The 14,212-nt window shown below is 43.1% G+C and overlaps 1 protein-coding gene across 2 annotated transcripts in view; it reads right to left on the bottom strand.

The window, feature by feature from the left end:
* LOC146776044 (fatty acyl-CoA hydrolase precursor, medium chain-like) overlaps positions 1–14,212 on the bottom strand; it is a 316,465-nt gene that overhangs the window by 67,378 nt on the left and 234,875 nt on the right. For both annotated transcript variants that reach the window (XM_085638270.1, XM_085638271.1), the window contains exon 9: positions 3,689–3,826. In XM_085638270.1, coding sequence (XP_085494396.1) covers positions 3,689–3,826 — 138 coding nt within the window. The remainder of the gene's footprint in view (positions 1–3,688; positions 3,827–14,212) is intronic.

Genomic DNA, 14,212 nt, shown 5'->3' with positions numbered 1-14,212 from the left:
GGGAGCTCATGTTGGCATTTTCAGCCTAAAAGAAACATAGTCTTAGGGTGTCTCATTGGCTTGCTCTTATTACCATGATTCAGCAACTAGAGACTAGGGCGGTCATTAGGATGGCGGGTGGACTTGGTGAATGGGACCGCCCTCCATTGGTGCTGGGGTCCCGTTGGTGGTATTAGGATGCACCTGCCACACTGGCAGACGCATCCTGCATACTTGACATTGCTGCAGGCGGTGCTCTCAGCACCACCCGCCACAATGCCAAGAAGGCATGCCATGTTGTGCATGGAACTGTAGGGGGGTACCATAGGTACCCCCATGTGTATCCCCCACCTCCCAGAATCCCTAGGGGCCCGCTAAGGGCACCCAATGGCACAAACTGCCTGTCTTTCCGTGAAAGGCATGTCCCTGCCTGCATACTAATATGGATGGCGGTGTCTACCAGACACCGCCACCATATAAACTGCTTTTCCGCCCGGTAGCCAATCGGGCGAATTGCCTACCGGTGGAAAACCAGCAGACGGTCTTCCCGTCCGCCGAGGTCCCCCCCGCCATGGTAATGTGGCGGGGGAATTTAGAAGCGGGCGGAGGTTTTTGGCGAGCTGATCGCCAATGCCATATGGGCGGTGGCGATCCGCCCGTTACCCTAATGTACCCCTAGGTCTTTGATCTTGCAGAGTAGTGATTACAGTGTGTTTTGATAACACAGATATGCAGTTAGCAAGTTATTTTATAACATGTATGAAAAGAGAAAGTAGGAAAATTGCTCCATGAGAAACGTTCACTCTGGCTATTATGCTTTATATACTAGAGGATAAGTGGGTGTCTTACTTTTGCTCTAATTGATTATATTGCTGCGGTGCTCATTTGGTTGTTATTAAACTGCTGTAAAGCTGTTTTCAGCATCATTGTTTTATTTATCTACTGCACCATTACCAAAATTGTCCTTTATTAACTGTTAAATAAATGCAATTACTCATTTAAATGAATCTTGAAGTTGCTAATTAAAAAAGGTAGATCTAGTGGGTGCCACATTTACAGTAGGCATACATGTGGCCAAAACAAGTTGACTGGAATAAGCCATTCCAAAGGTATTGTCACATGGCCGTTGGGGACATTGTCGACATCACTAAGTTAGCATCAGACCTGCCGCCATGATGTAGCTTTGCGCATGTTACTACATGGCTTTATTTTTGCAAACATTTTTGTTTATTCCTTTCACATGAGAACTATCCGCTGTGTTTGTTCTCTGCAAGTTCCTGGAGTTTAGTCTGAACATTGTGAGCAAGGTTGATAAACAATAGCCCTTGTTATTCTGTTCTGGTCAGGCCCTAGCACCTATACAAAACATACCAATGCAGCTGCTGTTGGAAACTCGTACTTTGATATTATGGGGATATATGCATGAGGGACCCACACTTGGAGAGTCTAAGGTATGGGGTCTGCAGAGAAAGCCCAGAGATCTTCTCATATATAATAATACTTATTCTTAGCAAGGGGAGGGAGGCTAGGCTCTATAGTCTTTTCATTGTGATATCTCCCTTCATGATTTATGGACTAGCTGCTATGCTGACTGTATTTTTATTATGCATGTTCCTGCTTGTGATGGCACCTATCCTGCAGGTTAGGGCATGTTAGTTAAAATAAATATTTTCAACTGTTCTCGTGTCTCTGTCAGATCTTATTGTGGACAGGTACGAGAGTGTGAGCTAAAGGGTGTGTCTTGTTGCTGTGATTCCTGAGAGATCTGGGAGTGTTATGTTCTGGAGTGTCTGATCACGTGTTTCTCTGTGAGTGAGTAGGAGAGCAAGTGAGACACTACAGCTAGTCGGTCCTGGGCTTATGGGTACTCAGGTGGTAGGATGACTCAGTCCCTACTTACTAAGGTCCCATTTCCTATGCATAGTTATGTTTTTGGGCAGAATCACCACAACAGTATAACTTGGATTCTACCCCATTCTCAGAAAGAGCACCCCATCTCCTTGAAATATCTACCTTGAAAACTAGTTGAAGCAGTCACTGATCACTGGCAAATCATTAACTACCCCACAAGCCCATTAAAAATACAGCCCACATCTGAATATTTGAATGAAAGGGCTGTAACATGTATTCATCATAAAACTGTTTTGGCTCATATATTATTCTCAAAAGGTGCTACAGTTTATTTTGTTCTTCATCATTTAAATGCCCCACATTCCCTATGCGTAGTAAAGAACTGGTGATTGTTTTTAAAGCATTATTTCTAACTAGACCTTGAGTTTATTGTACCATACTGCAAATGAGCTCCAGTAAACTATAATCTCCAGAACTGAGTCATAACCCATGGTACATTGCCCAAATCACATTTAAGACCCTCTTGAGACCTGCAATGGTGGAGGCCATCTTGATCCATTTAGTGTATTTTCCTTATGTTTCAATGTGTTTCTTGATAGGAAATCAATACACTAGTTGTTTCAGCTAGGACCCTTGTTGCAATGAGTCCGATTTCATTGTATCTCCATGCTAGAGTGATTCAGGATTTTGTATACAAAGAGATATTATAAATAATATTAAAGACTAATGATTTAAACTATGATTTAAATTCCGTGGGCTCTAGTTATAAGTTTTAGCTCTAATTCTTGTCAAGATACGCCAATGTTCTTAAGATCGTTAGCTCTAGCCCAATGCCTTGGTGCCATCCGGAGTTTATTTCAAGAGTGCCAAGCAGAAAAAAAAGTTGCAAAAAAACTGGGTCAACAAATTATAAGTAGCAAAGCTCAATTGAGAAAAGCAAGTCTATTTTGATATAATCAAGGTGCAAGTTGGTAAAGTCAAGGATGCTGCCTAAAAAATGCCCTCAACAGAGGCACGTGAAAGGCAGATTATCAAAGTGGGGAAACTTGCTGCTTTCTACTCCTAAATGAATCAATGGTTTCAAATGGAAAGAATGCCCATTATGTTTTTTATTCTCGGGGCAATATTCCACAAATATACTTTGAAGATATTCATTTGATTTTACTAGCTTCTATTTGATTTTACTAGCTTCTATTTGAGGCAAAAGAAAATGGCTGTGATTACTATATAAAAGGGGGCGGGGGGTCTCGCTCTGCAAGAGAGCTAATTTTTATTTCGGGCTGCCATGGGATGCTTTCAGAAGCAACAGCGAATATACATATTTCACTTTTATTGACTGACTTTTTGTGGTATATCATAACAGATGCCGCGTGCGATGTAAACTTCAACAAGCACAATTCTTTGGCAAACATAGCTGAAAGAGACTAGTGCATGATTACTCATTGGGCATGACAATTTTATGTTCACATTTTTAACACTGATGTTCATATGTCCTGAATCAATCTCTATGTTCTTCCTATTCTCATAATACTTTTACGCATAGTTTGTTCTAGTTCTAGTACTGATTATCTTCTCTTCCTGTTTTGAACTTTGCAATTCTTCATGAAATAATAAGCATAAAAACACATCTACAAATCTATTCGATACAATAACAAAATCAAGATTAGGTTCACATTTTGCAAAAGGTTGCATAAACTGTCCTTAGATTTTTCAACATCTGGTAGAGTTTCCTAGGTCAACAATTCATTGCTTACACATTTTCTAGAAGAGAACAAATAGTAGGTTTAGACACAAAAGATGAAATCAGTGTTCAATTACTATACAAGACGTGATGCATGAAATTAATAATAACTCTTACAATGGGTATGATCCATCCAAACTCATTGTTGTTGACTCCAATTATAAAGGGAACAGGGTTGGACTCATGATCAGCCAAAATCTCCTCAGGGTTCTTGGGTAAAAACACACCATCGGTCACAGCAGGGAGGACCTTCAACTTTTAGGTGGATAAAAAATATGTTGTTTTAAAAAAAGAATATTATTTTGAAGAAATTACATTATTTGATAAGATTACAGCTGAATATATAGACAATTCCTTACTAAAGAGATATGCATTTAAGTTCTCCTTAGCCCTCTTCATATGCAGCATTTCTTAAGGGTCGATGCCCAAATAAACATGAAAAATAAGGAATTTGCCTTTTATATATTACTTCTTTAATTTAATCATCGCCTCATTAAAAACATGTAACTTGAATATCTTTAATTAACTAATTGCGACTTATTGTTAGAGTATCTTTATACTCATAATTAAATGTCACAGATCACGGTAAATAGAAAAAATATCGAAGAAGAAAAACTAGAATGGACATAATATCGAGTACAAAATATAGAATGGACATAATATCGAATGGACATAATATAGTTGTTACAAATATCGAAATTCAGGTAAGTAATATCGAAGTACATAATATAGGCATAAAAAAAATTGAATTTTTATTAATATCAAGTGTTTTGTATGTTAGTATATGTATTAAAAGTGTATATTAGTTTTTGTAATGTATGTTTAATTTTTTTATTAGTAATGAATTTTATGTTATTAAATTTTTGCATAATTTAATTCCGTAGTGGGTTGTGGGTTTATAGGGGAATAGGGTGGGAAGTAATTTAATTATAGTAAATTAAATAATAATTTTTAGGAATTAGTAATTATTTTTAATTTAATTTTGCGTTTTAGTTCTGTAGCGGGTTGTGGGTTTATAGGGGAGTAGGGTGGGAAGTAATTTAATTGTAATTGGTAAATATTTATTTTTATTTGTTGGTATTGATATTAATTGGTAATTCATTTGTATTGGTAATTAATTATTTTTTATTAATTGACAATTATGTTAATTGTATTAATGTATTATTTGTAGGGGGTTGTGGGTTTACAGGGGAATATGGTGGGAAGTAATTTAATTGTAATTAATTAATTATTGAAAATATTGTTGTGTATTGATAATGAATTTACTGTTAATTAAATATTAATTGGTATTTTTTAATTATTTATTAATTTTTGGTATTGAAAATTAATTGGTGGTTAATTAATTATTAATTGGTAACTAATTTGTAATAATTGGTAATTAATTTGTATTCATTGATTAATTGATAATTATGTTAATTGTATTAATTTAATATTTTTAGCGGGTTGTGGGTTTATAGGGGACTATGGTGGGAAGTAATTTAAATGTAAATAATTAATTATTGATTTTTTTGTGTTTTGATAATTAATTTACTATTAATTGGTATTATTTTCATTTATTAATTGGTTGTTAATTTATATTGATAGGTAATTAATTACAAAAAATATGTTTTGGTATTTATAATTAATTATTATTACATATTTTTTAATTGGTAATTCATTTTTTTATAATTTTTTATTGGTATTGATAATTAATTTATTTTTAATAAAATATCAAATTAATATTTTCACTACTGTTGCACTCACTGGAGTGGGAATAGTAATTTTTACCCCAACGCTCTCCAATGCTTTCCCTACTGTTGCACTCTCTGCAGTGGGAATAGTAATTTTTACCCCTACGCTATCCAAAGCTTTCCCTACTGTTGCACTAACTGGAGTGTGAATAGTAATTTTTACCCTCCCGCTATCCAACGCTTTCCCCACTGAGGCACTCTCTGGAGTGGGGATAGTAATTTTTACCCTCCCGCTTTCCAATGCTTTCCCTACTGTTGCACTCTCTGTAATGGGAATAGTAATTTTTACCCCTATGCTATCCAACGCTTTCCCTACTATTGCACTCTTTGGAGTGGGAATAGTAATTTTTACCCCTACTCTATCCAACGCTTTCCTTACTGTTGCACTCTTTGGAGTGGGAATGGTAATTTTTACCCCTACGCTATCCGACGCTTTCCCTACTGTTGCACTCACTGGAGTGGGAATAGTAATTTTTACCCTCCCGCTATCCAACGCTTTCCCTACTGTTGCACTCTCTGGAGTGGGAATAGTAATTTTTACCCCTATACTATGCAACGCTTCCCCTACTGTTGCACTCTCTGGACTGGGAATAGTAATTTTTACCCTTACGCAATCTGACACTTTCCCTACTGTTGCACTCACTGGAGTGGTAATAGTAAATTTTACCCTCCCGCTACCTTACGCTAAAAATATTAATTATATTTTAATAATATTACGTTAATATATAGATGTATAAAAAAATTAAAATGTATGTTTATATTTTTTAACTTACATTAATTACATTCGATATTTTGACTAACTATATTTTTTACAACAATATGTTTGATTCGATATTTTTGTACTTACCTGTTTGCAGATAGGATTTCGATATTTCTGCATTCTATATTTTGTCCACGATATTTTGGCAGGTCGATATTTTGGCATTCCATATTTTGTCAGTGATCCCAGATCACATAATTTACCAGATGATATAACATTCATTTAAAGACATGCTGCTTTCTCACGGATCTTTAGAATCCACTGCTTTAAAAATTAAATGTAAAAAAAGGTTCTATGCACAATGCACATTTAGGGGCCGATTCTGATTCCAGCCGCAAAACTTACCGACCGACACGGACCAGGACCGGAGACCGACCGACACGGACCGGCGCCGTACGACCCGTGCAGTACGATGCAATGCGTGTGAATTACAATCGACACGTACGGAATACAAGCCGTATGACCGAGCCGTAGGGAAAACAGTGATTCGGCCTGAAAACTGACGCGAGTTGCACCGACACGTACCCAGAATGAACCCGACCGACACGTATCCGTGATGTCCGATCCGCGCAGTACGATGCAATGCGTGTAAACCCCGACCGACTCGCACGGAGCCCAAGCCCAAGCTGCATGACCGACACGCACAGACAACAGGGAGCCCAAGCAATAGAGATCTCCGTGTCCGACGCGTAGGAAACACAGAAGAAAGTCAGCATGAACGAGGCGGAGAAGCCTGCACGAGCCAACATCAGCGTCCGTCTCGGTCAGAAGAACATCTCCTTCATGCCTAGAACACCCAAAGGAAAAAAGACAAAAAAAGGACCAAACAAGCAATGACAAAGCCAATAAATATCACAAAATAAACCTGGGACAAAGACACACCCACAACTCCACCTATCTAAAGGACATCAATCACTACCATGATCTTTTGCAAATAGGAGACAACAGCCAGCAGAAAACACCATCACACAGCAACCACAGACATACTCACAACTCACCCATCACACAACTCACACACCATTAGCACCACACCAAAAGCACACACTCATACAGCTACCAAAAACAACACTAACCCACCCTCACACACACCCTCACACACATATCACTCACCACCACCATCCATCACCATGCCCCCAAAGAAGAATCCAAAGTTCACAGATGATGAGTTAGAAGTTCTGGTAGACAAGATCATCAGAGTAGAGGCACATTTGTTTGGTACATTGGTCCAAAGGACCCCCATGTCACAGAAAACAAAGATGTGGGCGAGGATTGTGGACAAGGTGAACGCACAAGCACCAACAAGGCGCACAAAGGATGATATCCAGAACAGGTGGTACGACGTGCGCAGGAGGGTCAAGAAACTCATCGAGAAAGATCACGCCTTTAGTCAGTGCACTGGCGGTGGCTCTCCTGCCAAACCAGTATACTTCAGGACCTGGGAGGAGAACGTGCGGGACATCCTACCACCAGAGAGCGTCCATGGTCTAGCAGACATACCAGAGCCTGTTGAGTACACAAACAACATACTCAATATTGTGTGGCAAGGGAACAGTAAACCATGCACCGTTAGCAAAGCCAAAGTAACCAATAGATAATCATCCCAAGGTGTGTATGCTAGTCAGACAAACACAATACCTGCTATCTCATAGTGACTTGGAACTGTATCATGACATGTACAAACCTACCAACAAATAGAGCAAGGCAGTAGCACAAAGCCAAATAAACGCTGTCAGTCAGTTAGCCAACAGAAACACACTACCTCACAGTGCTGCTGACTGACAGGAAGGAATAGTGGGTATGCAGGTGAAGTGAGTGTATCCAAAAGCATGATGGGGTTTGTAGTCACAGATAATGCTCACCCTCCAAATTGGCCCATCAAGACCTCCCTGAAACATGCCTACATCACAGGGAGTGGAACATGACTGACAAGATGGCTGACACTGGGTCCTGCTGTGGGGAGCACAAGGCCCTGGTAGGGGTTGTGTGCAAATCTGAAGCAGGACACCACTGACTGACATCCTGAAAGACAACTTGTATGCCTTCCAATGGAAGCACGTTTCAGGGTGGGAAGGAGACTGACAACTCTAACCATACTTACCAGCATGTGTAGACACACACCCCCCTCAACACAAACTCCACACAACTCACCGGGTAGAATGCATTGACCCAGACCTCAGTGAAATATCAGCAAAAGACACACCGTACTGGGTAGCCAAACAAACACCAGGATTTTACAGTCAGCCATCTTGCCATTGCTGTCACACCCCCTCACAGGGAAGCAGAGTCAAGAGGAGGGAATTATGGACATGTTGGGAAGGGGAGTGTAGCCAAGAACATTATGGGAGTTGCAGTCACATACAATCCACACCCACCCACATGGCCCAGCAAGCGCACACTGAACCATGCTCGCATCACAGGGAGTGGGAAGGGACTGAAAAGATGCCTGACACTGTGCCTGAGGAATGATGTGGCTGACAATCACACATATGCACTGGCCAAACAAAACCTGGTCGTGCACACAGCCATTGCAACCATATATTCCAAATCATTGTCTGGGCATGCAGTGTCCAGGGGTGCCCCCTGGCCGGGCAGGGGAGGTGTGTCTTGCAGATGACAAATGTGGAGAGCCGTATATGGTACATTGCACAAAACACACAGGAACTCACATATACATCATTGTCAGGGGACATCTGACAGTGAATGGAATGGACATACCACTATAGCCGACAGCATAGCATGTTCGCATTCACACTCGGTGCTGTTGTGAGCTGCATTACACTCCTACATCATGCTGAAACATAGGCATCCTTCACAAAACACACCACTCACTAACATAGACACTGTAGACACAAAGTCAAACCTGGACAGCATTGGAGGAGACATGCTACTCACAACAGCCAAACTGCAACACACACACCACCGGCCTTCACTGTCATGAGCATTGAAAAGCCAGAGCGCTACCTTGTCCAATCCATGTCACCATGGAGAACATTGATAAGTCAAATCACATATGCACGTACAAAACTCAGCACCAGACTCATTAACGATGGTGACATCATCACTTATATGAAATTAGATGGGAACTAGGAACACAGGAAAAAAAACACTTCCTCAAAAGAGATCACAGGCATACCGGACTGTGACCATGTCGTACCAATACACCAATGTGGCACACAAAGACTAGCGAACTCTGCTACCACACATGCCCCAATAGTACAACATATCCCAAGTGGAATAGCATGTATGTCCTTGTTAAATCTCACATGTGTACGGGGATGACACACCTGTGTCAGTAACGTGATGGCCCTTGAGTAGTAATGGTCATGTACTGACAAATCTATAAACGAGCTGGGCATGCACAAACTTCGACATGCACATTGAAATGTTTCATCTTGGCTGGGCAATGTGCACCCGGAACAAAGCAGTGTACAGGCAGGCATCCATTCGTACAGTAGAAAATGTCATGTTTGTGAACCACTGATGTCTGGAGAAACCCAATTTACATTGTGTGACACAGTCCCAGACTCAGGTGGACACTGAGCTCTCTGGTTTTACTCTGTCTCTGTCCTCTTCGGATGACGACGAATAACCTGGCACCTCTGGTGTGAGTCATCATGCAGCACCAGCAGCACCAACATCTGCACCCCCTGTACCCACGCCTCCAGCATCTGGAAACAGACAGGGCACCCCCGCCAATACGGACAGACCAAGGCCACAGAACACCAACAGCACAGGGACACAGGACCCACCGGAAGCTACAGCCAACACCACCAGCAACACCACCCAAGGGGTCCCACTGTCACCTGTGCGTACCGCCGCTGTTTCTGCCCATGTGGATAGGGGTGCTGGGAGGGGTGGGAGGTAGAGGACGTGCCTTGCAGAGGGGTCTGGACTGCATGATGACCCCCAACTGGCACGCATCATAGATGCGTACCAGGATAGCACCGGAGGATTTGGCCAGGTAGTGGGGATCCTCAAGGACATACAACAGGAGCAGGCTGCCCACCATGCCTGCATGGAGGCAACGTGGGATGCACTTACTGCAGTGCATCGGGATATACTCCAATGCCTCTGCCAGATCAGCACAAACATGTCCACACCTCCCTGTGTGGCCACAACATCTGCTGCCACACCATCTGCAGGAGCCACAGGGAGGGAGGAGGACTCTGGTGGAGAGTCCCCTGCACCGCAGAGGCCTGCATCTGAGGATCCCCCACCCCAAGAAGAAGAGGGGTCGTCCTAAGAAGGACATGTGAGACGCAGATGTCCCTGCACATTCCCCAGGGCTTCTAAACCTGTTCTGGACAATGTTCTTTGTGCGCAACCCGTTCACCTTGTCCGACCGGACACAACTCGCCCACATGACATGGAGAGTTCATGTTTGTCCAATGTAGCAGATGACTGTGGACTTTACTCTTGACATTTCATCTACCAACAATTCCAACTCTACTGTGAACTTTGGATTCAAAACCCAATGTACAGCACCCACCATCCTGAGTACTTTCCTCACACATGTTCATAAATAAACTCACCAGTACACCACACTTGCCACTGTTGTGATTCCAACTTGTCATGTGACATGGAGATGTTGATCTTCTAAACAACACAGTGCATGCCAAATACTACAACAATGTGACCACCCTTATGTGAGTCATGGTGATGTGACACATTTGATGGAGTCACACCACTATGGCAAAACAACACATACTCACCATGGCCATGTTACTCATCCCTCACAATGATGTTGACCTGAAACACATTGGCATGCACAGACACAACACCAACACCAGTCAGTGGTAACAAGTCTACAGGTGAGGTAAGCAAAAGTCAGTGAGATGTGGGAAGAAGACAGACAACACACACAACAAAGCGTAGCACAGGTTCATTACACATAAGCAACATGTTTATTCGACAATAGTTGCAAGGTAATTCTACGTGACAATGGCCACACGGTCACAAAGTGTCTGAGAATTGAAGTCCAGGGATGTGTGGTACATCAGTTGATGGGAATTGACAACTTCCACACTGGTGTTCGATTCTAGGTGTTGGGGGTCAGTGTTGGCCAAACAACAGGCAGAGCACCCTGGGAAGGTCAGACACAAGACACAGTCAAAAGCACAGCAGAACAGGAGGGAAATGCAATACACATGCACAAAACATGTCAAAAGAAACCTACACAGAAACAAGTTAGCAGTTCGACACTATTGTGGAGTACAGACCACCTGAAAGGACACATCACTGCACGTATACAGTCAAGTAGCACATAGACACACTGAAACAGCAACAGAGCAGCCTCAACACATCTCAGGCCAACTAAATACATTGATATTACAACCCTGTGAACTCACATTCAAGTGAAGAAGTTGTTGATGAGCTGTGTGCAGACGCCACCCTCATCATCATCATCACTGGCATCGTGTCCCAGGCCTGGATCCTCCACAGGTGGCGGAGGTAGGTCAGAGTCATCCTGGATGAGAGGTAACTTCTTCCGCACTGCCAGGTTGTGTAGCATGCAGCATACAAGGATAATTTTGCACACCTTTGCAGGGTCATATGGGAGGGCCCCTCCAGTCTTGTCCAGGCAGCGGAAGCGGCTCTTCAGGAGACCAAAGGTCCGCTCAATCACCCTCCTGCTCCGACCATGTGCCTCATTGTAGCGCAGCTCGGCTGGTGTCACAGGGTTGCGGAGGGGCGTCAGCAACTACAGCATGTTGGGGTATCACTGAGTCACCTACATACAAACAAATTAACAATTAGCTGAGTTCTGAAAGAGGGTGGAATACAACTTTGCCAAACACGCAGAATGGTAAACAGTCAGTACACACCAACAAGCCAGGCACGCTGGTCTGGCATCTGTGACATCAGCGTTGCAATGCGACTACTCCGCATGATGTAGGCATTGTGTGCAGAACCGGGAAAACGTGCACACACATGTGTGATACACATGTCTGCAAGACATACCACCAGAGCATTGATGGAGTGGTAGTGCTTCCTGTTCCGGTATGCCTGCTCATGTGCCCGTGGTGGTACCAGGGCCACATGTGTACCATCAATAGATCCGATGACATTCAGCATCCTCACCCGTGTATAAAAAGCATCCTTGATGTCAGTGAGTTGACCTGGGCTCGGAAACTTGATGTACAGGTCAAGGAAATGCAACATCCCCTCCAAGATATCGCGTAGCACACGACTGAATATTGTTTGCGACATACCACCAGCAGTAGCCACAGTGTACTGGAGGGTACCAGTAGCGAAGAAGTGCAGGGCTGCAATCACCTTCACCTCTGGGGTCAGTGCTGTAGGGTATGTCCGGCCAGGTAGTAGATGTGGCGCCAACTGCTCGCCAACTCCTCAATCAGTGGCCTGGCGAAGCGGTACCGCCTGATGCAGTCGCCTTCCTGCATGGTCGCAAGGTCTGGGAATGGTCTATGGACAGCATGGAATGGCATGACATGGCGTATCACCTACACTCCACAAGGCAAGCGTGAGTCCCACAGGTAGTGGCCACTGTTGTCTCTGCAGGCCCTACATGTACGTCTCTCAGACACACACATCAAGGTTGCTGCACATACCACATGGATGTGGAGACTGTCTCCCATTGGGCATATTTGATCAGCTACATCGGAGACACAACATGCACATAGACTGTGGGTGTACATCAGAATTGTCGCTACAGGTCTCACTGTGAAGTACATGCCATCACACCCAGGACTCAGGGTGTATGTGATGTGTCTGAAACATATCCAACCTGCAACTGTGTCCATGACTCATGCCTATAACCGTACAGTTGCACATCACAGTGGTAATGTGCACAACACACAAAGGATTCTGCCCCATTAACACGTGCACAGCCTGGGAGTGGCTGAACAAAAGTGCCACACTACAAACAAAATGTTGCCCCCCAGCACACAGGGAATGCAGCATTACATGCCATGGGACACTGTGTGGCCAATGTTGTAATGTGGTAGGTGTGCATATGTGTCCCTGGCAAGTAATTGTGTGTTGAAGCTGTCAAATAGTCACACCAATGAGGTCCGACGGGGGTGACAATGCACAGTTCATGACCGAGCCGTGCGTACGCTTTGCCATTGACTGCAATGAGGTCCGACATGGATGACAATGCGTACGCATTGCACAGTTCATGACCGAGCCGTGCGTACGCTTTGCCATTGACTTCAATGAGGTCCGACGCGGGTGATAATGCGTACGCATTGCACGGTTCATGACCGAGCCATGGATACGCTTTGCCATTGACTGCAATGAGGTCTGACGCGGGTGACAATGCGTACGCATTGCACGGTTCATGACCGAGCCGTGGGTACGCTTTGCCATTGACTGCAATGAGGTACGACGCGGGTGACAATGCGTACGCATTGCACAGTTCATGACCGAGCCGTGGGTACGCTTTGCCATTGACTGCAATGAGGTCCAACGCGGGTGACTATCATGCATGAGCTTTGGGCAGGCATGGTCCGAGACAGGCGAACGCCTTGGCCATTGAATCGCATTCTTTTTTTTTTTTTTTTTTTTTTTTTTTTTTTTTTTTTATTTATTTTTTTATTTGAGTACAGGCTGAAGGATATAACATACATTAATACATGCATTTATTTTGACAATCAATCAATAAGTTACTTTGATATATGGGCGGGAGAGAAAAAAAAAAAAAAAAAAAAAAAAAAAAAAAAAAGGGAGAAAAGAAGATAAAAGACAATCCAGAGCAGAGGGAAAAGATCACACTATTCCATAAACGTACCCCAATTCTTTTTGTATTTCATCAAGGAACGTGTCCCCCTAAGATTAGCTAATCCTAACTCCATCGAGTGAATCTCGGTTACCAGCAACCACCAATCCCACACAGTTGGTGGATCAGGACGAATCCAGGCTCTGGCCAGAGTTAATTTAGCACAGGACATAAGTATTGAGGTCAGAGCAGGCTGTGGGAGAGAGATAGGATATATATCTAATAAGACCGATGCAGCAGAAAATGGAGGCAGCTGAGTATGTTTAGTTTCAAGAACCTTCTGAATATCCCTCCAGTAGTCTACCAGGGTGGGGCAAGAAAACAACATATGATCCAAGTCTACTGCATGTGCGGAGCATTTAGGGCATTTGGTACGATCATTTAACAGATTATTAGAGGGCCACCTGGAG

The sequence above is a fragment of the Triturus cristatus genome, chromosome 12, assembly GCF_964204655.1.
Source record: "Triturus cristatus chromosome 12, aTriCri1.1, whole genome shotgun sequence".
In the NCBI taxonomy this organism is placed as follows: domain Eukaryota; kingdom Metazoa; phylum Chordata; class Amphibia; order Caudata; family Salamandridae; genus Triturus; species Triturus cristatus.
Note: the sequence above shows the minus strand (reverse complement) of the source record. Positions and strands in the feature narration are given on the sequence as shown.